The 21854-nt window shown below is 32.5% G+C and overlaps 6 protein-coding genes and 1 long non-coding RNA gene across 9 annotated transcripts; 3 read left to right on the top strand and 4 right to left on the bottom strand.

The window, feature by feature from the left end:
- The first annotated feature begins 3468 nt into the window (after window positions 1-3468).
- LOC125060120 (60S acidic ribosomal protein P1) lies at window positions 3469-4473 on the top strand. The gene is made up of 3 exons (XM_047664845.1): window positions 3469-3632; window positions 3831-4083; window positions 4388-4473. The coding sequence occupies exons 1-3, from the start codon at window positions 3561-3563 to the stop codon at window positions 4399-4401; spliced, it is 339 nt and encodes a 112-aa protein (XP_047520801.1). The 5' UTR covers window positions 3469-3560; the 3' UTR covers window positions 4402-4473.
- Window positions 4474-5314: 841 nt separating this feature from the next.
- Window positions 5315-6576, bottom strand: LOC125060119 (28S ribosomal protein S14, mitochondrial). Its single transcript, XM_047664844.1, has 3 exons — window positions 6373-6576; window positions 5937-6160; window positions 5315-5474 (listed from the first exon to the last, which is right to left on the bottom strand). The coding sequence occupies exons 1-3, from the start codon at window positions 6439-6441 to the stop codon at window positions 5372-5374; spliced, it is 396 nt and encodes a 131-aa protein (XP_047520800.1). The 5' UTR covers window positions 6442-6576; the 3' UTR covers window positions 5315-5371.
- An 83-nt stretch (window positions 6577-6659) lies between these two features.
- On the top strand, window positions 6660-10852 carry LOC125060118 (Fanconi anemia group D2 protein). The gene is made up of 2 exons (XM_047664843.1): window positions 6660-6897; window positions 7289-10852. The coding sequence occupies exon 2, from the start codon at window positions 7306-7308 to the stop codon at window positions 10801-10803; it is 3498 nt and encodes a 1165-aa protein (XP_047520799.1). The 5' UTR covers window positions 6660-6897; window positions 7289-7305; the 3' UTR covers window positions 10804-10852.
- A 940-nt stretch (window positions 10853-11792) lies between these two features.
- On the bottom strand, window positions 11793-12300 carry LOC125060338. The gene is made up of 2 exons (XR_007118833.1): window positions 12006-12300; window positions 11793-11925 (listed from the first exon to the last, which is right to left on the bottom strand). It is a non-coding gene; the product is annotated as an uncharacterized LOC125060338 (long non-coding RNA).
- A 964-nt stretch (window positions 12301-13264) lies between these two features.
- On the bottom strand, window positions 13265-15397 carry LOC125060267 (60S ribosomal protein L10a). The gene is made up of 5 exons (XM_047665077.1): window positions 15325-15397; window positions 15035-15190; window positions 14355-14510; window positions 13760-13925; window positions 13265-13463 (listed from the first exon to the last, which is right to left on the bottom strand). Coding segments are annotated over exons 1-5 (651 nt in total). The 5' UTR covers window positions 15327-15397; the 3' UTR covers window positions 13265-13292.
- Window positions 15398-19029: 3632 nt separating this feature from the next.
- On the bottom strand, window positions 19030-20804 carry LOC125060269. Its single transcript, XM_047665083.1, has 3 exons — window positions 20538-20804; window positions 19270-19437; window positions 19030-19188 (listed from the first exon to the last, which is right to left on the bottom strand). Exons 1-3 carry the CDS (start codon window positions 20679-20681, stop codon window positions 19048-19050), a joined length of 453 nt encoding a protein of 150 aa, XP_047521039.1. The 5' UTR covers window positions 20682-20804; the 3' UTR covers window positions 19030-19047.
- A 269-nt stretch (window positions 20805-21073) lies between these two features.
- Window positions 21074-21707, top strand: LOC125060270 (single-pass membrane and coiled-coil domain-containing protein 4). 3 transcript variants are annotated; one of them, XM_047665086.1, is made up of 2 exons: window positions 21074-21262; window positions 21323-21707. In XM_047665086.1, the coding sequence occupies exon 2, from the start codon at window positions 21343-21345 to the stop codon at window positions 21523-21525; it is 183 nt and encodes a 60-aa protein (XP_047521042.1). In that variant the 5' UTR covers window positions 21074-21262; window positions 21323-21342; the 3' UTR covers window positions 21526-21707. The 3 variants fall into 3 exon arrangements, with proteins under 3 accessions (XP_047521042.1, XP_047521041.1, XP_047521040.1); XM_047665085.1 differs by having other exon boundaries at window positions 21074-21263; window positions 21336-21707; XM_047665084.1 differs by having other exon boundaries at window positions 21077-21263; window positions 21329-21707.
- Window positions 21708-21854: the final 147 nt, after the last annotated feature.

Raw genomic sequence — 21854 nt, 5'->3', positions numbered from 1 at the left:
GTGCATTTTAAACTCGGGTTCTCCTACTCGCCTCACAAAACCTGGTGAATCAATTAGTGCCATTGACCTGTCCATTTGTACTCCCAATTTAGCATCTTCTCTATCTTGGTCTACTTTGTGTTCATCTTACAATAGTGATCATTATCCAATAATCATTTCATTTCCCTGTAAAAAAAATAGTAACATGTTTATTCATAACTCTCGCCTCAAACACAAAATCATTGACTCTAAATGGAGTCAATACACTTTATTAGTAGAAGAGAAAATTAATACTTGCTCAGAAATTAATGTCACTGATAGTAATTATTTCAAAACTGTTTTATTAGAATCAGCTGATAATGTTTTTCCAAAGAAAAAGCCGCGTAGTAATAAGTTGCCATCTCCACCATGGTGGGACGAAGAGTGTACCACAAGTATTAAAAAACGCAAGGCAGCTGAGCATAATTATCGCAATGATATGTCTATGGAAAACTACGAGACCTTAATGACTGTGATGAAAGAAGTTAAAAAGCTATTTAAAAAAAAGAAATCTGAGGGGTGGAGGAAATATTGTAGCACCTTATCACCTGGAACACATTCAACTGTCATTTGGCGAAATATCAAAAAATTTAGGTCAGCTGTCAATCCTTCTAACACGTCGTTACTTCCTATAGAGTTAGCTGATCAATTCCTTGATCGCTTGGCTCCTCCTTCTGCTCCACTTAGAAATTTTATCCACTCTTCTAAACAAAATAACTCTGATGCCGCCCCTTCCTCTCTAAATCTACCTTTCACGTTAGTGGAATTAAAAGGTGTATTAAATTACGTCAGTGACAGTGCACCTGGGGAAGATGGGATCCCATATTCATTTCTGTCTCACCTTGGTGAAAATGGATTAAATTTCTTTTTAAATTTAATAAATAAAGTTCTATTGACAAATGACATACCGCCATCTTGGCGAAGTCAAATAGTGCTGCCATTTTTAAAACCGTCTAAGGTACGATCTGATATTAAATCATATCGTCCGATTGTCTTGTCATCGGTGATAACAAAAGTTGTTGAACATTTAATTAAAAATCGGCTTGAATGGTATATAGAAAATAACGAATATCTGTCCCCAACTCAGTTTGGATTTCGAAAAGGTAAAAGTGTATGTGACAATTTAGGCATATTAGTTACGGACATTCGTAATGCTTTCACAGATAAAAAGTCAGTAGTCGCTGCTTTCTTGGATATTAATTCGGCTTATGATAACGTTTTGTTACATATTCTTAAAAGTAAATTAAATAAATTAAAGGTTCCTTATTTTTTAACTAATTTCATTGTAAATCTTCTTTCGGAGAGGAAAATTATTTTAGATGTTGGCGGCCCTTATATGCCTAGTAGGCTGGTATGGAGGGGCTTGCCACAAGGGTCTGTTCTGAGCCCTTTATTGTACAATATTTATACATATGACCTAGAAGATTCAATTGGAGATTCAGTTAGTTTATTACAATATGCCGATGACTTAGTTATTTATGCCTCTGATATGTGTGTAAGTATTGCTGTACAACGTGTTTCCTCCTCTTTATCTATGCTAAAATCCTGGATGGATGCAAATGGCCTAGATCTGTCTCCCTCAAAAAGTTCCGTTGTACTTTTCACTAAATCCCGAACTCCTCCCTCACCTACTATAACATATGATCGTCATATATTACCCGTTTATAATCAAGTAAAGTTCTTAGGAGTTATACTTGATTCTAAACTAACAGGTCAACCACACTGCGAATTTGTAGTTGGTAAATGTGAGCGACACTTGAACATGCTGAGATGTCTCAGTGGAGTTTGGTGGGGTGCTCACCCAGCCACATTGAGGTTGGTGTATAATGCTGTTATTAGAAGTGTACTAGATTTTGGGACCTTTTTCTTAGATCCAGGTAATGTAGCTGGCTTTAGAAAATTAGACCTCATACAGTCTAGGGCTTTAAGGATTGTTTCCGGTGCCATGAAATCAAGCCCGGTTAATGCTTTGCAAATAGAATGTTGTGACCCTCCATTAAACTTAAGACGTCAATATCTGTCAGATAGATTCATTTTTAGAATTGTCCAGTTCCATCATCCCCTCATCTCCAAACTGGAGTCTCTTTCTCTAAAATTACCCTCTTCACATAAACCTATACCTTGTCTATTAAAAAGCTTCCTGAAATTCAAACAATTACAAGCCCCAACTCATTCCTTTAATGTACTTCCTCTATTTAGCTCTTCTTATGATTCTCTTCTTCTTTCTCCAGAGATTTGCTTTTCTCTTGGCATTGAAAAATCTGATTTTAATGCCAATGCAATTTTTAATTGCAATGTCAATAGCAAATGGCCTAACTGGCATCAAATGTACACAGATTCATCTAAACACTCCAATGGGTGTGTTGGTGTTGGAGTGTTTCACAAACAATACAACATAGTTCAGAAAATTAAATTACCTCCGGAATCATCGGTCTTTACCGGTGAATGTTTTGGACTACTAAAAGCTCTTGAATATGTGTTGTGTTTCAAACTCAAAAAAACCGTTATATTTACCGATTCCTTAAGTGCTTTACAGAGCTTAGCAAAATTTTCACTAAAACTTAACCCATTTTTTCATGTAATATTTGAATGTAAGAGAAAGCTGTTGCACTGCCAATTACACAACTATTTAGTTTCATTCTGTTGGATACCTAGTCACTGTGGTATCTCTGGAAATGTAAAAGCTGACAGTTTGGCTAACAGTGCTACTGAGACCGGTGACGTACACCCGTACAAGAATTTTGGCCATGATCTTGCTGCTTTGCCCGGCATATATCTCCACAAATCGTGGAATATGTGTTGGGAAGAGAAAGGCCGGATTAAGGGTCGTTTCTTGTATGCTATACAGTCTTCCGTTCCCAGGAAGCCATGGTTTGCCAAATTGTCGCTTGGTAAAACCACCACTTCTACTATAATCCGTATGCGTCTGGGACATAACAGCCTTCCAGTTCATTTGCACAAACTTGGTATCGTAACTAGTACCGCCTGTGAGTGTGGCGAGAGCTATTCTGACCTGAATCATGTTTTCTTTTCTTGTCCTAAATATGACCATTCTTCCTTATACACTTCTTTAGTATCTCTCTCTGTTCCCCTTCCTACCAATATTTCTTTACTTCTTCGAGATTTAAATCCCCTTGTATATAGTATTATAAGTATATTTATTGTAAATAATAACATTAAACTATAATTTTGATTAATTTTTCCCCTTATGTAACTATTCTGATTTTGTTGTAAATTTAATGCGTTTTCAATCATCTATGTTATGTCGCGATTAGTTTCCTTCGTTTTTTATTATTCATAAACTGTAAATAATTAAAACAGCGACTTATAAAAATCTTATACCTACTTGACACTGGCTAATGCACAAACCGTGCCAGAGCCATAAAGGAAAAAAAAAAAAAAAAATTGACGAATTGTAGTTTGACAGCTGACATTTATTTCATATATTATTTGATTTCTTATCCTCTTCGAATTGGGAAGTCATTCGTGCTTGTCCTCTTCGAGCTAAGGCCACTAGGCGACTTGCACTTTTATAAACAAAAATGGCATCAAAGGCTGAATTAGCTTGTGTTTACTCTTCTCTCATCCTAGTTGATGACGACGTTGCCGTAACTGTAAGTAATCGTTGAATAAGTCTCATATAATGTTTTTGGTGAAAATAAACATGGTATTTTAAGGTTATCTTTTAAAAAATATCTACTTCAATCCGCATAATAAGTCTGCATTTATAATTAAAATGTTCAAGAACTGCGTTCTGAATGTGTCTTACGGAGTTATAAAGTTATATTTCTTAATATGGTATATTGTTTTAGGGTGAGAAAATTTCAACTATCTTGAAAGCGGCCAATGTTGACGTTGAACCATACTGGCCGGGTCTCTTTGCCAAAGCCCTCGAGGGCGTAAATGTTCGTGATTTGATCACAAACATTGGATCCGGCGTCGGAGCTGCGCCAGCAGCTGGTGGAGCGCCGGCAGCAGCTGCCGCAGCACCCGCTGCTGAGGCCGCTAAGGAAGAGAAGAAGAAGGAAGAAGAACCAGAGGAGTCTGATGATGACATGGGCTTCGGTATGTACTATTCATTTTTAAAGTTTCAAATTGTATGTATGTTCTAGAAAATAACCATACTGTATATTTAAAAACTCTTATTGTCAAAATCATGTAAACCTCAGTTCATTTTGCTGGTTGGTTTGTTAATAAAGTAAACTGTAGTAATGGTTATTTCCACTATTTATATTTCAATGATGTCTGCATGTATTAGCTTCAGATTACGATGACTGAAAAACAATTTACCCTGAGAATTCGTATAATTGGAATTTTACATATAACACAAGTATTGAATTTAAAATTTATAATGTTGTTTTTGTTTCAGGTCTGTTTGACTAAAAAGCTTTTATTCCATGAAGCTTCAAGAAGCTTAGGCATAAGAAAATAATTTTTATAAATGTATAAAAATTATCTAATTGGTTTCATTTAGCGTTGCTTTACCCAATAATTTCCTTTTATAATAAAGAAATTTGTTTATACAATAGGAAAAGCCCATTACTCTTACTCAAAATAAACACAAATAGAATATTTATAATAATAATAGTTAGCTTAAACTAGTAAAAACTAAAAAATTACAAGTCTGTATCAATCAATGCAAATCATAGATAACTTTCCTTGAGTTTAAAAAGAGTTAGTTGTCAGCACAGGCACAGAAGGCCTATTAAAACAACGGTTATTTAGACACAAATTCCCAATATTCTGGAGAATTATGAAATTTTTCTGATATTGTAAGATATATCCTATAAAAACATCAGTAGAACTATAACCTCTAGGTCTGGGCCTCCGATTGTTGAATCTGTTTCATGAGAATTTTTTATCTAATAGGCAAGTAGGTTATCAGTCTCCAAGTGCCCAACACACGCTGACTTTTTGTGTCTGAGACATGTCGGTTTCCTTATGTTTTCTTTCACCATTCAAGAGAAATAAAAGTCCATTGGTGCACAACCGGGGATCGAACCTACGACCTCACGCTGAAACCACTAAGCTAACACTGCTCTATCCTATACTTATGTTAAATTAAATCTGAAGTTTTAAACTATCTATAATTAACTAAAACTTGCTGAAATTTATTAACCAAAATAGGTTTGCTTTTTATTAACAATAATTTCTAAAAACAGCTGTTGTTTGACCCAGACCCAAGCTTTAAAACTGCCTTCAACAAAAGTATAGTAGGTTTATTGAAATTGTAATTTTACATTGTTTACTTAATATAAAAAATCATTTTAGAATGTAATGTAAATTAAAGAATAAATTGAATAATATGTCTATATTAACTAATTTTAAAGTAATTTTTATGTCACAAAGCTTTTTAACCCCACATAGCTCTTTGAACTCCTGAAAGTTTATTATAATCAGCAAGATGTCTCCAAACAATACGGCTCAGTCTCCATTCTTTAACTACACCTCTAGGCCTGAAAATATATAAATACAGGTAAATAAAGTAAACTAAATTCACCACTCAAAACCATGTGTATACTACTTCAATCCAAATAATTTGTTCGCTAAAATTTTGGTTAAAAAAAATAACTATCTAATGGTAGGATGTTAGACTGCAGGTCATAAGGTTTTGTGTAAGATTCAAACCATGGGGCATGGTGGAGGGCCAAAATTAAAAAAAAACAGCTTTCTAATTTTCCTAAGAGTGGAAGTTGCTGGTGTTGCAGCACTGTCATTGCTTTGGTGGAGCACATAAAAGATGTCAGTCCCACACCTGAATTAGTACTATGTAGTATGCAAGGTATGAATTAAAGAGAGGAACTTCTGCATTATATCGCCTGCATATATGGCAAGTCTTATATAAAATAAGAGCAACATTTGCTCTGCTATGATACATATAACAGTTTACCATGAGATAAGTCAAGTAAAAATTATACCTTGAAGTGACTGCACATCTATTATTTATATGTGAAGGAGTAGCATTCAGTTCAAATTTGTTTATCTCTTTGTCTGCAATTTCCCTTATTTCTGTAGGCAATACAGTGTTTCGGCGCATAGCATTAATTCGTGTTCTCTCCAAAAAGTGTTCAGCATTTAATCGTCGCCGCTTTACATCTCTAATCATCCAACGGTTGGCCCATTTGTTCCTAAGCTGTTGAAACTGAGGCAGACATATTATCTATTAAAAATTGTTTTTTTTTTATGCCCAAATGTGGGATTTTGGTGGTCTGTATTAACAGAAACATGCTACAAGAGCTTTTATTTGTCACAATGTAGATCAAGACACACCTATGTACTTGGGAATGTATTATTATTACTATTTATATTTACTGTACGCATGATACTTGATAGTACAGAATTATATTTTCATACCCCAAAACCAGGAACTTCCTGTGATCTCCATATGAATTTAGAAAAACTTGATACGCCGTTAAGCATCATATTTAAAGCACAATATTGATTTTATAAACAATCTCTGGCTCCTGTACCCAAAAACTAAAGTAATTATAAAATAAAATCTGATCCTATAATTCCTATATAGATAGAATTCCTGCCAAAAATTCAATTTGCACAGACCAAAATACCACCGTCCACCACAGAGATTTATTTGCCACCATGTGTTCTAAAATCAGTTGTTTGAACTATTTGTATTCTATGTAGTCCACAAAAGTTTATGGTCTTTTATCGACTGTGTAAACAAACAAATGTTAACTTGTTTTAGTTATTAAAAGTTAAAACCGAAATATGAGCCAAAAGCGACAGTCGCAAACTCGAAAAGTTAATTTAAATCCAAATCAAAACAAAAAGCGAAAAAGTAATAATTCACAGGAACCCACATACATGCGAACAGTGTTTGAAGAAAGTGGTTTAATTTTGAATTTACCACCTGTAAAGTGCGTAAGTACATTAGAAACCGTTCATATCATACGAAATCTAAAAAAAAATCTTCAAAAACATCCGGATTATCCATGCAATGTATCACAATTTTTCACTAACTTACAAAAAGACTGTGAGGATTTACATGTTTTTAAACATTATTTGTACCCTAACATTATACAAACAACTACTGAAAATAATGACATAATTGTTAATGATAGCATTATTAAAATTCTTCTAAGTATTCCAATTATTCAAACAAAATTAATGGATTATATTATTGAAAAAGCTATAGATTTGGCAACTGAATCAAAATGTGGCCCTTGGATACAAATGATATTAAAGTGTTTTTCAACATTAGACAATCTGTTAGACACAGAGAAAATGTCAACTAATCTTATTAATTTACTAGATATAGCAACGGAAAAAATGGTCCGTCTGGAAATAATAACTTCAATTCCTGACATTATTGGAGATCAAGAACATGATAATATAGCAAATGAAATGAGCAGGATTTTATCGGAAGATCACGAGTTGATTCCAGCGATTCTAGACTGTTTGTCTTACCTATGCTTGTCAGATGAGCAATATGAAAATTTACAGAAAAAGACTTTAAATATATTAATGAGTTTATCAAAATGTAATTATTTTCCAAATTTTGTGAAGTTCCTTCTTATGCCAGGTCGCATGACTGATAATAAATGTATTGAAATAATACATGACCTAAGAAATGCACTGGGCTGGCCTACATCAATTGCTAAACCTCAAGATATTGCCTCCAGTCAAGTGCTCACGGCAACAGCAATAAGAAATTCTATGGTTTCCTCAAAAAGTATTAGCAATGCCTGGCTTAAAGTTATTACTAATTGTAAAAACAGTAATGATCAAAAACCTATTGATTTTATTATAATGTTGATCCTTTATTCAACATCAGAAGAAAAAGAAAAACTAGTTGAAAACTTATTAAATAAACAATCTAAATTAAATATACTAAAGGAAGAATTCTTCAGTGAGGCTTTTGATAAGTTTCAACCAATATTAGAAGTCAACCTGAAATGTTTGATAAACCTCACAAATTGCCTTTTAAAAACTAAGTCAAACCTTATGATTCAGACTCTGGCAGTACATATTTATACTTTAATGTTTTCTCAACTTAAAGAATGCCGACAGACAATAGTTGCAGAATTACTTCAACTTGGACTAGATTGCAAACAGTGTGTGATGAATATGTTAATCATCCTTAATTATGTTGCAATAAAGGACGTTTCTATACTAAGACCACAGTGCGTACAAATGTTAACATTGTTAGACAGAATGGATGATATGAATTTAATGGAAATTAGAGCTGCCATGAACTTGTTATGTTGTCTTGCATATGCGTCTGAGAACTCTGTAATCAGAGATGACATACATATGATAATTAGAAAAGAATTAGGGAGTTCAAATCCTTCAGTGAAAGTTCAAGGTATTATTTCTGGGATTTATGCCGTAAAGTATCTTATGGCACATAAAACAGTAAATAACAATATGCAGCTGGAAGATAGATCTTCTACTTCTGATCATTTAAAGAAAGGAGATTTACAAGAGGCATCTCAAATAATTGAACTTATTAGTAGAAGTACAAGACAATGGCCAGATATGATTGTATTTTTCTATGAAGAACTTTGTAAAGTGGTTCAACCTTGTAATCCTATGAATGAACATTTCTTAGTTTGGCTTACTGAGGCTGTGACAAATGACCTACAGCAAAATTTTATGGTGGATGATTTTGAATCAAAAAAAATTGGCAACATTCAAATAAATATGCAGCATTGTTTAAATAGCGACAGTGAAATAGATGAAGTTATCGCAATAAATATTGGAGGTTTAATTCTACAAAAAAAGGAAGATGTAAACATAAGTCTCTTGTCTCCACTATTTCAACTTGTCCAAACATTACATTTAAGACAGCATAAAGGATCTTTATCCAGCATAGATGCTTTATTAGGGTGTGCAATTGTAATGCCTTGTTTTGACATCGAAGTTATTGATGATATGGAATCTGACAATATTTATCTTATACTGGACTGCCTTGTACATTGCGTAAACTGGATACGTGAAATAATTAATGCGTTTTCATCATATAACGATACCTCGCTAGTACCTAAACTTTTTACAAGAATTTCACAGGTCCAACAGTTGGAGACCTTCGTTGCTAAAATTATAGTCAATACCAATATTTCATATAAATTTCCTATAAATAACTTCTATATACACACTTCAGACTGTTTAGTGAATAAAGTTACAAAGACACAAAGTAATAAACATAGAAGTCAAAAGAATACAAGTAATGACGAAACACTTCCGGAAACTAGTAGAACTCAAGGAACTCAACGGAGTAATTCATTAAGAAATAAATTTGATTATGTTCATAAACTAAAATTTAGGCCTTTATCGTTAAGTATCAGTAATTTACTAAAACATGATTTATGCGAGAATGATGAAATAAGTGATAGTAATCCTGACTTAACTATTGAAATTTTGAAGTATATTTTGAAAAACATTTGTTCTACACTTGAACCCGTATTAGTTGCAAAAATTAAACAACCAACATATCTATCTAAAGGTACTGAAAATGATTTAGTGTACGACAAAATAAAAGCTGAACAATATGCAAATTATGTAAATAGTTTCATGCCAAATTTAGCGATTCACCTGAAATTGTTAACTTCGTACTTTGAAAAGCATGCTGTGAGCGGAAGTCAAAATGAAAGTGGGTTTATTTATTCTGCTAAGATATTAGACATAATCATTTCTATTGAAAATATATACAACTTGTTGTCAATATACTTAAAATGGATCGGATTTCACAATAATAATAATATTGCTTTATTAAAAACTTCTCTAAGAAGTTTAGTAGCATCTTTAGGGTTAACTGATCATTCAGCAACATTAAGAGATTTATTAGTAGCTGTAGCTAAACTATTACAGGTTCATACAAAATATTGCTTACAACTTTCTACAGCTGTTGCGTTATTAGAAGTTATGAAAGCTCTTCAAGGGTTTTCTTCTCACAGTGATATTTTAAAGATTGTTAGAGATACAGCTAACAAGTTTTTGTCGAAACAATGGAAATCTTCAGATGGTGTATTAGAAAAGGGTTTGCTATTAAATCAAAGTATTGATGGTTTTGCAAAAGAGTATTTAATAAACAGTGAAATTCTAGAACTAAGACATATTTCTAGTTCTTTAGTTAATGAAATAGAAACATTAAAAAGTCGTAATAACACACTAATTTCCTTCAAAAGCATTAACAAATCCAATTTTCCGGTATTTTATAGAAATTTAGGGACAGCTCTCGGTGAAGTTACAAAGAGAAAAATTAATAGAGGACTTACGAACTCTGAGCACTTAGAATTATGGAAAGATGTTACATTTATTCTGAAGTGTATGACTGATATATCAAAGAATTTTGAAAGCAGAAATAATCTATCAGCATTTTTCAAGAAATCCTTACCTCTAATAAAACTATTTTTAACTCATGGAATGCCAATCATAGAATTGCAATTCAAAAGCGAAACACAGGAAGTATTAGAGATATTGAAAACTCTTCAGCAAACTACAAGATTTTTGCAATCGCTATGCTGCCATTCGAGATTGAAGAAAGATAGTGTGCTAATGAGCAAAGTTCCATATATGAGGCAACTGCTAGAGACACTAATTTATAAAGTAAAAGCTGCATTAACTGCTAACAACTGTTCAGAAGCATTTTGGATGGGTAATCTTAAAAATAAAAATATTCATGGCGAAGTCATTGCATCTCAACAAAGTGTTGGTGAAGAATCTTCTGAAGATTGTGATGATCAGCTACCAGATGATGACGATAGTGATGACACCGATGATGACATATTAAACCCAGATTCAAAAAGTTTAAGTGATATTATTTAACTTTGTATTATCTTGGTATATCTTCAATAAAAAACCAGATTTTTTATTAGTTGAGTGTTTTTCTATTATATCCAAGTTATTAATGCAGTGAAACAATTTTAATTGTATCCTTTGGTATACAACATTGCAAGGGTATTCAATCATAATAGTCCAAGATCCCAGAGCGTTGACATAACTTATTTTCACATGGATGAAACCTTCACGAATTAGTAACGTCTAGTATACTTTAAATACCTGCCTACTTGTGGAGCTTGCCCTGTGACACATGGGCAGGTACCAGGTGAGGAAGGTAACTAAAAATATGAGTTATCTAACTTAAATTTGTATGGCTGAATTTTATATATATTTTGTAGAATATTATTCTAAACTAGAATTATAAAGTGTCAGACACTTTTCATGGACCAGAGCTTTTGTCAGACGCTTTAAAGCTCGACAAAAAATTAATGAACTTTACTTATTTTTTCATGTGTGACTTTTAAATATATTATTCAAGTAACTACTACAAAGTTATATTTCATCAGTCAGACAAATTCGAGTGACCAAACATCCCCTAAACACAAAATTATTCAGCCGGGAGTGCGAGCGCGAGAGCACTATGCGCATGCGTTTCAGAGTAAAAAATTGATATGTATTGAAAATACTTATTAATTTCAATCCAAGATTCAGTAAGATCTCTTATTAAAAAAAAAAGATTTAAAAAGATTCAACCCAGTCAAAATGTATATCTATATATTTGTCAAGTTGAATCTTTTTTAATCTCTTTGAGCCATTTCGAATCTTTTCAAATCTCTTTTTCTAATCAGGGATAAGCTTCAATATCAAGTTGTGAATTAATAAGTATTGAATTTATTTATTGCATGTATTTGGGATAGTGAATATATGAGGAGCCATTTTGTTTTATAAGGAATTATCTTTATTTTATTGTAAAAAAGATACCAGTTAGAAAATTTTTAAGAAAAAAATATATAACTATGATTAATTACAGCAAATATTTGTTTATCTTTTAATCATCGCAATTATCGACACAGTCATTGGAATTTTCATCGTTCATCCAATCATGATATTGTCCATTCAAGTCATCCTCGTCGTCATCAGTGATGTTGTCGTTGCTGGCAGCGTCTTCTGCAAAAAACAGTTTAAAGAATTAAAAAACATAAAATTATAAATACAATAAATTTAAAACTTAAGTCAAAGTATAGTACCTGAATTTTTAAGGAATTCACTAATGTCTCCGAGTAATTGGTCACCATCAAACCAATGAAAGTGATATTGGTTTTCTTCTAGCCTCCACCCATTGTGTTCAGGAGTTAAAATGGTTGGTAGTTTTTCATTTGCATTATTCCATATACTAGCAATGTAATTCGCTCGGAGAAATTGTTGAAATAATTCAGTTTTACATGGTGGTAAACTGCTTGCATCAAAATTTTTCAAATTTTTTCGATTGAATTCTTCGTTAATACTATTTACGCTGTAATTATTTATAAATAGCTGAACCGAAACACATACACCCGAACTGCACTGGATACTATAGGTTGCGCAATAAGCACGTATACACTGTAAAGTGGAGCAGATGGTGGGTTTAAGAAGAGGAACCGAGTTGTTGTGAACGTCTCACTCGCTCTGCAATGCATGCGCATAGTGCTCTTTTGCTCGCACTCCCGGCTGAATAACTTTGTGTTTAGGGGATGTTTGGTCACTCGAATTTGTCTGACTGATGAAATATAACTTTGTAGTAGTTACTTGAATAATATATTTAAAAGTCAGACATGAAAAAATAAGTAAAGTTCATTAATTTTTTGTCGAGCTTTAAAGCGTCTGACAAAAGCTCTGGTCCATGAAAAGTGTCTGACACTTTATAATTCTAGTTTAGAATAATATTCTACAAAATATATATAAAATTCAGCCATACAAATTTAAGTTAGATAACTCATATTTTTAGTTACCTTTCTCACCTGGTACCTGCCCAGGTGTCACAGGGCAAGCTCTACAAGTAGGCAGGTATTTAAAGTATACTAGACGATACTAATTCGTGAAGGTTTCATCCATGTGAAAATTAGGTTATGTCAGAACGCTCTGGGATCTTACTCTATTAGATAACGTCTGCCTATGATTTCTCTTACCTAAGGACTAGGTTTAGTTTAGTTAAAACACTAGTGTATCGTAGAAAAATCAAATGAAATGGCCATTTCCTTCAATAATTAATTTATCATCTCAAATAGCATCTGGCCATATCATTGAAAGTAAGATCTCGTATAATTTGATCCGAAACAGTAGAATTGACATTAATTACTTAACGTTTGAAGCGTCACTTCCCGCCTATTATTAATGGGTACAACCATCGTGACGAGGACTATAGTACTGTTATCGCTAATAGTGCTTTTTTATTTTGACGTGAGGGCATGTTGTGTTTGTTATCATGTGGCCATATAACAATGTGTTTATGCAGAAAAAATAATACCAATAAATGTCAAATATATGTATTTTTAAAATTAGTACAATCTTTGGGGTGGTCCCATTGTAGATTTCATATGAAGGGATCTGACATTCTGCCAGTGTTTCTTAAGGAGGGACACTAAGAAGTTGATTGATAAGTGAACATTTTGAGCCAGCTCATCGGGAGTCATACCAACATGTCCCACTGCCACAGACAGGCAAAGTACCTGAAATAATAGATAAAATTAAATAAGCACAAGAAACATTTCTTTACATACTAAATTCTAAATAAAAACATTGTGACATTTGCACTACTATGTTCAAACTACATAATAATTTTAGAACTTGTATAAATCTATATAATTTTTTTTAGTTCCCTTAGTATTCACCTACTATAAAAATATAAATGATTCCTATACAAATTGATGATTTTGAAAATTTTTCATAAGAAGCAGCACAATTTCCCACATTGAAAAGAACTAAAAGAAAAACTTTAAATGGGGTATTAAGTAACATTATATACCTTCTTCATCTGGAACTTGATAGTTGCCTTGACTTCATCAATCTTCTGAGTCATGGATTCCTGATGAGATAGGAGACCAGGGAACTTGCCAGCCTTGTTCAAACCAGGACCTAACAGACGAGGGATCTGCTTGATCAGTGATTCCGAAGCAAGAAAAGCATCATATCTGGAATTAAAATAAATTATTTAAAACCTTTTATACAGTCAAAACCATTTACAACGACATTGTTGTGAACGACATTGTTGTGAACGACATTGTTGTGAACAACATACCATTCATATTGACCAAAATCAAAGGTCCCAGCTGAATTCTATTGTACTAGGAGGAACTTAATAACAACGTCATTGATTACAGTACGATTGAATATCAGTCTCTTCCAAGTTCCAGGTTGTTTTAACATATTTTGACTGTATACCAATTTAAAATACAATACTCTACTAGTCTAAGAGGGATATTGGTTAAAACAAGTACAGCACAAGTTTCACGAATGAAGAAACCAAGGAAGTAAGTTGCAGTAATTATTAATAAGCATCTATAAATTAATGTAAAATAGGAATGACTCCTATATTATAGATTATGTGTAACCATACTTACTTCTTTGCCAGTTTCTTAATGAGCTTTTTGTTCTTGTTCAGTTTCTTTAAAGCTTCAGCATCCATGCATGGTACAGTTAGGCTCTTGGCCTCGTCACAATGCTGCTGGTCACCAAGCACACATACTTGCATTTTGGGCCTGGGGATGTACTTAAGCCTGAAAACAAGATAAACAATTTAATACAGGTACAAAACACAAACAAAATGATTCAAGTTAGTTTCAAGTTATCAGATTGTAGTGTTCATCAATATCAGATAATACATGCAATTAAATTAAAAATCATCATGATCTTAAAGTACAACAGGGTTTAATAAGGTACAAACAAAAACTAAACTAGTAACTGGGATTTAACTAGTGTTCAGTACAAGATAATAAATAGTATTCTATTGAAATACAAAATGATACTTTTAGTACCATTTTAAGATGACTAATTAAACTTAAATTTCTCTTACCCACAGCCAAGCTCTAAACGGTATTGTATGGAAATAATCGGTAAGCCGAAGCAAACCTACCCATTATTTTAAGACTTCGGGTAAAGTCCCGTCAGAGGAGACTGACTCCCTGTCCAGGACAAGTTTTGTGGTTGAAAACATATTTAGCAAAGCACCAAGAGGCTTTATTAAGCACACATGTAGTTTAATAAATTAAACCACAAAATTTGCCTATTCAGGTAAACATACTTGACGGTGCCGGAGAAACGCTTGTCCTTCTGTGGGTCATAGTTCTTCAATCCAATTTGGATTTCCACTGTTTCTAAAAAGTTACGCTTCTTCTCCTTGGAAGCATCCAACACAGCATTTACGCATTCGTAAAGGGTATCACGGGATACCTTAGACCTGAAAAACACGTTTTAATAAAAATTTGGGGAAATATATTTTAAATATAATTGATATCGGTCTAATAAACTTAAATTTGCTGCATTACCTATCATAAGTAAAAGGATTTAAAAGATATTTTTGAATTAACTTACATTTTGGTTATAAAAACCTCCTGCTACGATAAATGCACAAACTAGAAAGGAATGTTTGAGCCCTGAGGCCAGTGTGACCAGATTTTAATTGACGAATCTACTGCTTGTGGAGGTTAAAAACTACTGAATTCTACCGAAAGGAACGAGAAAATCTATTATGTTTTTTTTGCTGTTGTGTTACAACGTAAAATATGAATGTTTTCTTGATAAAACGATAGAATAATAAAAATAAGAAATTAATTTAAAAGAAACCAAGTTTTTTAAAAAATTAAATTCATAATAAAAATATAATTAAACAAAACAGTCTTTATGTTGGGTAACATTGTCATAATGCAATTTTGAGTCCATTAACTTGAACATACTTCTGTCAGATCTATTGACTGCAGCGGAGTAGTTTTTATATAATTTATCTTCATAAAGCAACTCAAAATGGAACTCATCATGTTTTGTATGTCTGTTTCAATTTTATGAATAAGGGTCTGATCACTTTGAAAAATAACGTAAAATTTTGTACATTTACACAACCAACTTTAAATAAGGGATCTTGCTCTTATTCATTGCGATATCCTTGTGTATATTTATGTTTCATTTTAAACTCGATTATACAAATTCTCAATAAAGGAATTCCCACATCACACTCTATGATCACGGCACGAATGGTAACGAAAAGAATGAACATTTAATAGTTATAATCCAATCGATGAAAGACGAATACCTCGCTTTTATTCAATATGCCAAAAAAAGTACTAGAATAACTGAAAAGCGTGAATTCTACTAAAATATACCAAATAATTTTTACATACTAAATTCTGTTGACAGTACCTCAAAATCTACCAAAAAAGTAGAAATCTACTAAATCTGGTCACACTGCCTGAGGCTTGCCAGTTGCCAGTTGCCGTTTAGGTAATTAATAGCATTTGTCACTTGAGGTCTGGCATTTGACAGATAACTCGGAGTGCTGACGTATAGTCCTTTTCATGAAAGAAGTCCCCCAGACGCGGCGCTGCAATCGCATGACGTAATGTTGCCATTTATGAGTAAAAAATGTACCTATTTTATTTACACTTAGCAGATGTAATTTATCAAATAATATTATTTTCTGCATACTTCGATGAAACAATATATCTGTTATGTAAAAAGTATATTTTTATTTACTTATATTAGCGGTGTTCTACCTATTTACAGGGAAAAGATGAGAAAATAGGGCAAAGAAAAGCAATACAATTTTTTATTCAGAGTTTTATTGCATAATAATTGTTGGGTTACAATTTTTTTCAAAGTATACGCCGCTGTTGTTACAATACCTTCGTTTGTAATTCTTGTTACAGTTTTCTCTGACACACCTGCAATTAAATTATGAACAATTAAAAATAATTATGACTTTAAGTTTATAATGCTTATGTAATACATGTTTTAATTTCAGTTACCTAGTTTCATCACGTTATGTATTTGTTAAATTTTGTCGCAAAAACGAATTTATATCATAAAAGTCCCATCAATACACCAAAAAATTATTAAATGGCAACTCTAAAAAACTGTTTTGGCGGCAACTCTCTTCCGAACATTGTTTAGTGGTATTAAAACACCTTGATTCTTATGTTCCGCTTCACAGAACTCTTTCACATTTAATATTATTTCTCTAGCCGAACTTTTTACAACTTTTGGCATTGTAATCAATCTTTAAAATGCACTAAGCTAGTTAAAAATTCACAAAAAATCTACCACAACAAACGAACTTGATAACATCGACGATTGACAACATTGCCGACCTGTCAAATTTAGTTCCAAAAATCGCCGCGGGACTTCTTTCATGAAAAGTACTATATACGGCAATTGGCATGGATTTGTAGATGATGAATTCGTGAAATATACAACTTAGGTGTACCGTGTAGCTGTATCACTACCGAAAAATTTTCTACATACACCACCGCTTTTGCTTTCTCAGCCAGAGGGGCTTAGTCAAGACGCCTTAACGATAGTGTATGTAGAAAGTCGAAAAATAAATGTATAAAAATGACGTTCTAGTCCTGGGCCTTGGGCTAAAAGGCGTCAGCCGGGATACAATAAGCGACGCCATGACGTTACTACGAAAATACACATTAACGCTCACGCTTTTTGATAGTCAACGTCCATCGGCATCCGATGTGTTTACGTGATCTCAAAAGCTGCTGTTTGCTATAATTCTTTAATGGCTACCGTTTTAAATACATGTTATATTTTTAACGTTTTTTATTTTTATGGCTCTGGCACGGTTTGTGCATTAGCCAGCGTCAAGTTTAAGATTTTAATAATTCGTACTTTTTGCTTTAGAAATTCGACCGTGTCCTCCATGTACGGTTTAGGCACTCGCCCGCTACCGCACAACCCTCCCAAAGGCCGAGAACAAATTTAAATTAAATTAAAACTTGCCCTCGAACCCGGTACCCCTCACCTAGCTGCCACTTAATAAGACCGCTAGGCTATGAGGCCCCTAAAGTTATAAATTAATTGTAATTTTATTTTTATTCCTGCTTGTATTTTTAATTTTCTCGTAATATTATAATGATTTAAACTAGAGTTAATATTTTATTTTTAGAGTTAAGTATGTAGAAAAGTTCTCCTTAATGATACGGCTTGATCCCCCAGACGTTGACTACCAAAAAGCGTGAGCGTTAATGTGTGACTTTTCGAAGCACTGTCTTGGGCCTATGCTACTGACTGTCGACATGAACTGTCATTTTTATACAAATTTAGTTTTCGACTTTCTACATACACTATCGTTAAGGCGTCTTGACAAAGCCCCCTTATTTGTAATAACTGCTAGAACTGTTATTGGTTAACAGCAATGATTGTAGTCCAACATATCAGGTTGACACGTGATATGAGACGTTAACTTAAACGGAAGAAAACAATAATTTTCAAAGTTGCGTGTGCTGCATAAACTGTTACAGAGTCAAAACTAATTTAGGCAGACGCTGCGTATTCGATTCTATTTTGTTAAATATATACAAATATAACACCGGGAAGGCTTGCAACATAATAGTGTGCAGTTATGATTTATTTCTGGTTTAAATTATAATAAACAAACATAGGAGTATGTTTAAGATATACGTATACTTTATCTTAATTACTGAAAATAAAAAAAACGTAACTAGCGTTATTGTAATTATCATCTGTTTTGGTACAAAAGTAATATTCCTTTTTTGAAGTGAAGTATTCTTTATCGACGTTGGAAAAAAAATTACGTACGCGTACGCGTCACATTTTTCCGTTACGCGCCATCTTTTTCTTGTCCGGCTATTTCGGATCCAATGTATTGATTAGTTGCAAGATTTGTTGTTTGTGAAGTTTGCCTACCTCTGAAAACTAAACTAAACCGAAAACTAACACTACAGGCTTACCGCAACGTAGTTACTGTTATTTATATTGGATAATTTTTTCACGTTATATTTAACAAATATTGCAGTATTTAATTTAGTTATAAATAGAAATTATGCTTTTAAATCATTATTATTTATGTCAAAAATAGTGTAGTGCGTTCATAAAATGTATAATTTTAAACTTTATCTAATTTAACTTTATTTATCCAATTTCTGTAAATTTGCATATAGTAGATCATTTTTCGAAAAATAAGGTCATAAAGAGGTTTCACTTCTATACGTGTGTACACTAGTACACACACATTTTTTTTGAATTCACGGACTTTACGAAATAGAGCAAGAGGAATTTATATAACATATTTTATTAAAACAATGTAGCATACTTATTATTTTTACGAGCAATATCTAGAATAAGGGTATTTGGAGAAGATGGTTGAGGGCGTCGCGGGTCAGTAATATACCACGAAGTGTTTAATAAAGCAGGGTCGTGCTGCCACCACCCATACTGAAACAATATTGGACATGTTATAATGTGTCATAAATTAAGACAATAAATTGGTAGAAAATTTAAGTATGTAGCACTTACATCAATGGAAGTTGTGGTAGGAATTCTATACATATCTGCTGGACCAACAGGCTTTATAACACCTTTGCGTTTCATTTTTGTGAATCTTTGGGACGACCCATACGCAAATCCATTGACTCTTCCAATATAACAGTCGATTAATCTTATAACATCGATGTCATCAACATTCTGTAACATGTTAACGATGTTATTAATTTACTTCCAATTATCGTTTATTCGTTTCATTGACTGATCTATTGTCTAGTCAGTATGATTTAAATCAAAAATATTTACTTTTAGATTTTACCCCAGCATGTAACTCAACCTGTGTTTATAAATATATTTCTAAATTTGAAATAAGTTAATGGTCAAATGGTCAAACTCAAGAGAGGATTGACGAGCTATGACTAAAGCGTGTGGGATTTCTTCTGCTACTTCTTTAGGCGCATGATGGTAAATTTTTTTACGCATGATACGCAATAATAATAATATTAGCGTCACGAAGATGAGCAGCGTTTTTGTCGAAGAAAAGAGGGAGAGCCATTGAGACCAATTGAGAGAGAGTGAGAATGGCGAATTACTTTGTAGAAATTCAATTTGTAAAATTAAAATTTCGGTAAGAGAATTTATGAAATATAAGTACTTTATATTTTTTGCAAAATAACTTATGGAAATCTCTTATGACGAATTGTAAATTAAAATGCCACGTGTTTTTATCATAGAAGAAATAAATTTAAAAAAATAAATTTAATAATTTGTATTAATTTTCGACACTTTTAATATTTTAATGACAATTAAAATAATTAAATTCCTAACATATCTTCCTTTTTCCCTCCCTCTATGTCTTGGAAATCTAAAGTTTTAGATTTCTATAAATATGAACAAGACTTAAAAATTTGTTTTCCAAAGAAGTTTCACTAATTCTGACATGTGTACTTTGTACGCATGCACTTTTTTTGTTTTTGCAGCTGTTTCGAACTCTGAGTTAATAATTTTGGTTATATTGAATACGCATTGTTGATAACGATGATGAAATCAATATCAACCAAAAACGAATGAATTTGCTATCATATAAACCTCTTCTACCACTACTGGACAAACATTAAGATTTAAAAATAAAATCCAGCTGATTAGAGATAAATTGAGCTCAAGCACGTCACGTCAAAAATCAACTAGAGGAAATTTCTGAATGTGAATTAATAATGACAATAATTATGATAATCTTAGATGTGATTAATTTTGTAAACCAAATAAAGAAATATCGAATTGAAAGTAAAAACGTTAAGTACTTTTCCTTGAGCACTTAAATCTTTTTTTATTTTCTGTATGAAACAATCGGCTTCTTCTTTAGATTCTGGTTCTTTGTAATCACTTCTTAAAGTGTCTTTTATGTAATTTTGCGGTCCAAATAGAGTAAGTCCAAAAAATTCCATTTTAGCAAAAGTTATAAAAATATTATAAAAATTCAAATCAAGAGAGCTAAAGCATTTACTTTTAAATCATTTGACATTAATGCATCACAGATAACCAATATTAGTTATTTCGGTCTTTATAAATATTTGTAACGAGCAACTTAATAAACCGAGAGTTACTATTTGTGGACCCTCGACTCGCCAATATTACGTTTATTAATTACACCTCGCGACAATCTGGAGCTGGCTTAATATAAAATCATGCTCTACCCTGTTCACTCAATGATTTTTATCCCACTTCTACAAGATTTTTGTTTTATCTCCATGTTACTGCGTATACACTATACACGGTATCTCACATCGTTATACGTTGTCCTAGTCTGTTGGATTTAGAACATACACATTGTCTGTGGTTTAAAAAAATAATCAAGTTTGATTTTCCGGTGTTTTGGTTCACAGAATTGATAATATTATATATTTGTAAATTGTGTTTCCGCTTTCCACGTCGAAAATAGTAAAATTGTGTAGTTGTATTTAAATATCACTTTTATTATTAAGGATTATATATTATTTGATTAAACTTACCTATTTCTTTTTGGAAAGGTAATTTCTCTACAAATTTTAATCTTCATAATATAACTATTTTTTGAGACATTTCTATCGACTAGTTTTTAGGTACATTATGAGGAAGCTTAAGGGACCAGTTAAAGAAACAGCAAGACAAAAACGTGAAAGGAAACAAGAATTTGCTAAAGTTCGTCAGCAAATTAATACAATAGTTCTTCCAACTGTAGCTGTCGTTTTTATATTAATATGTGTCTACGTGTATGTGAAAACGAGGCCAACAACGATGCAGGTGGCGTAAATTGTTAACTTTGTAAACATTTAAGTAAATTTATTAAAATCTTACTATGGTTGTGAAATTTACATTTGTATAGATGATATTGTGATTATCGTTTATTTATTACATTCCAACATATCACAGACCCCAAAATAATAGTATGTAATATTGTTATTGCAGGAATAAATGTATTTATCAGTATTTTACCATAAGATATTTTATTTCCTTTACTATCTTTAACTGTTCAAATTACTGGATGTTGCATTGTCAAAATATAATGTAGTTTATTATATGATGTCTTTGCCAACATGGTCTATCCTTGATATTGAAAACAAATCTGGAAGTAGACTACA

The sequence above is a fragment of the Pieris napi genome, chromosome 21, assembly GCF_905475465.1.
Source record: "Pieris napi chromosome 21, ilPieNapi1.2, whole genome shotgun sequence".
NCBI lineage: Eukaryota > Metazoa > Arthropoda > Insecta > Lepidoptera > Pieridae > Pieris > Pieris napi.
This window is presented reverse-complemented; position numbering and strand designations above follow the sequence as displayed.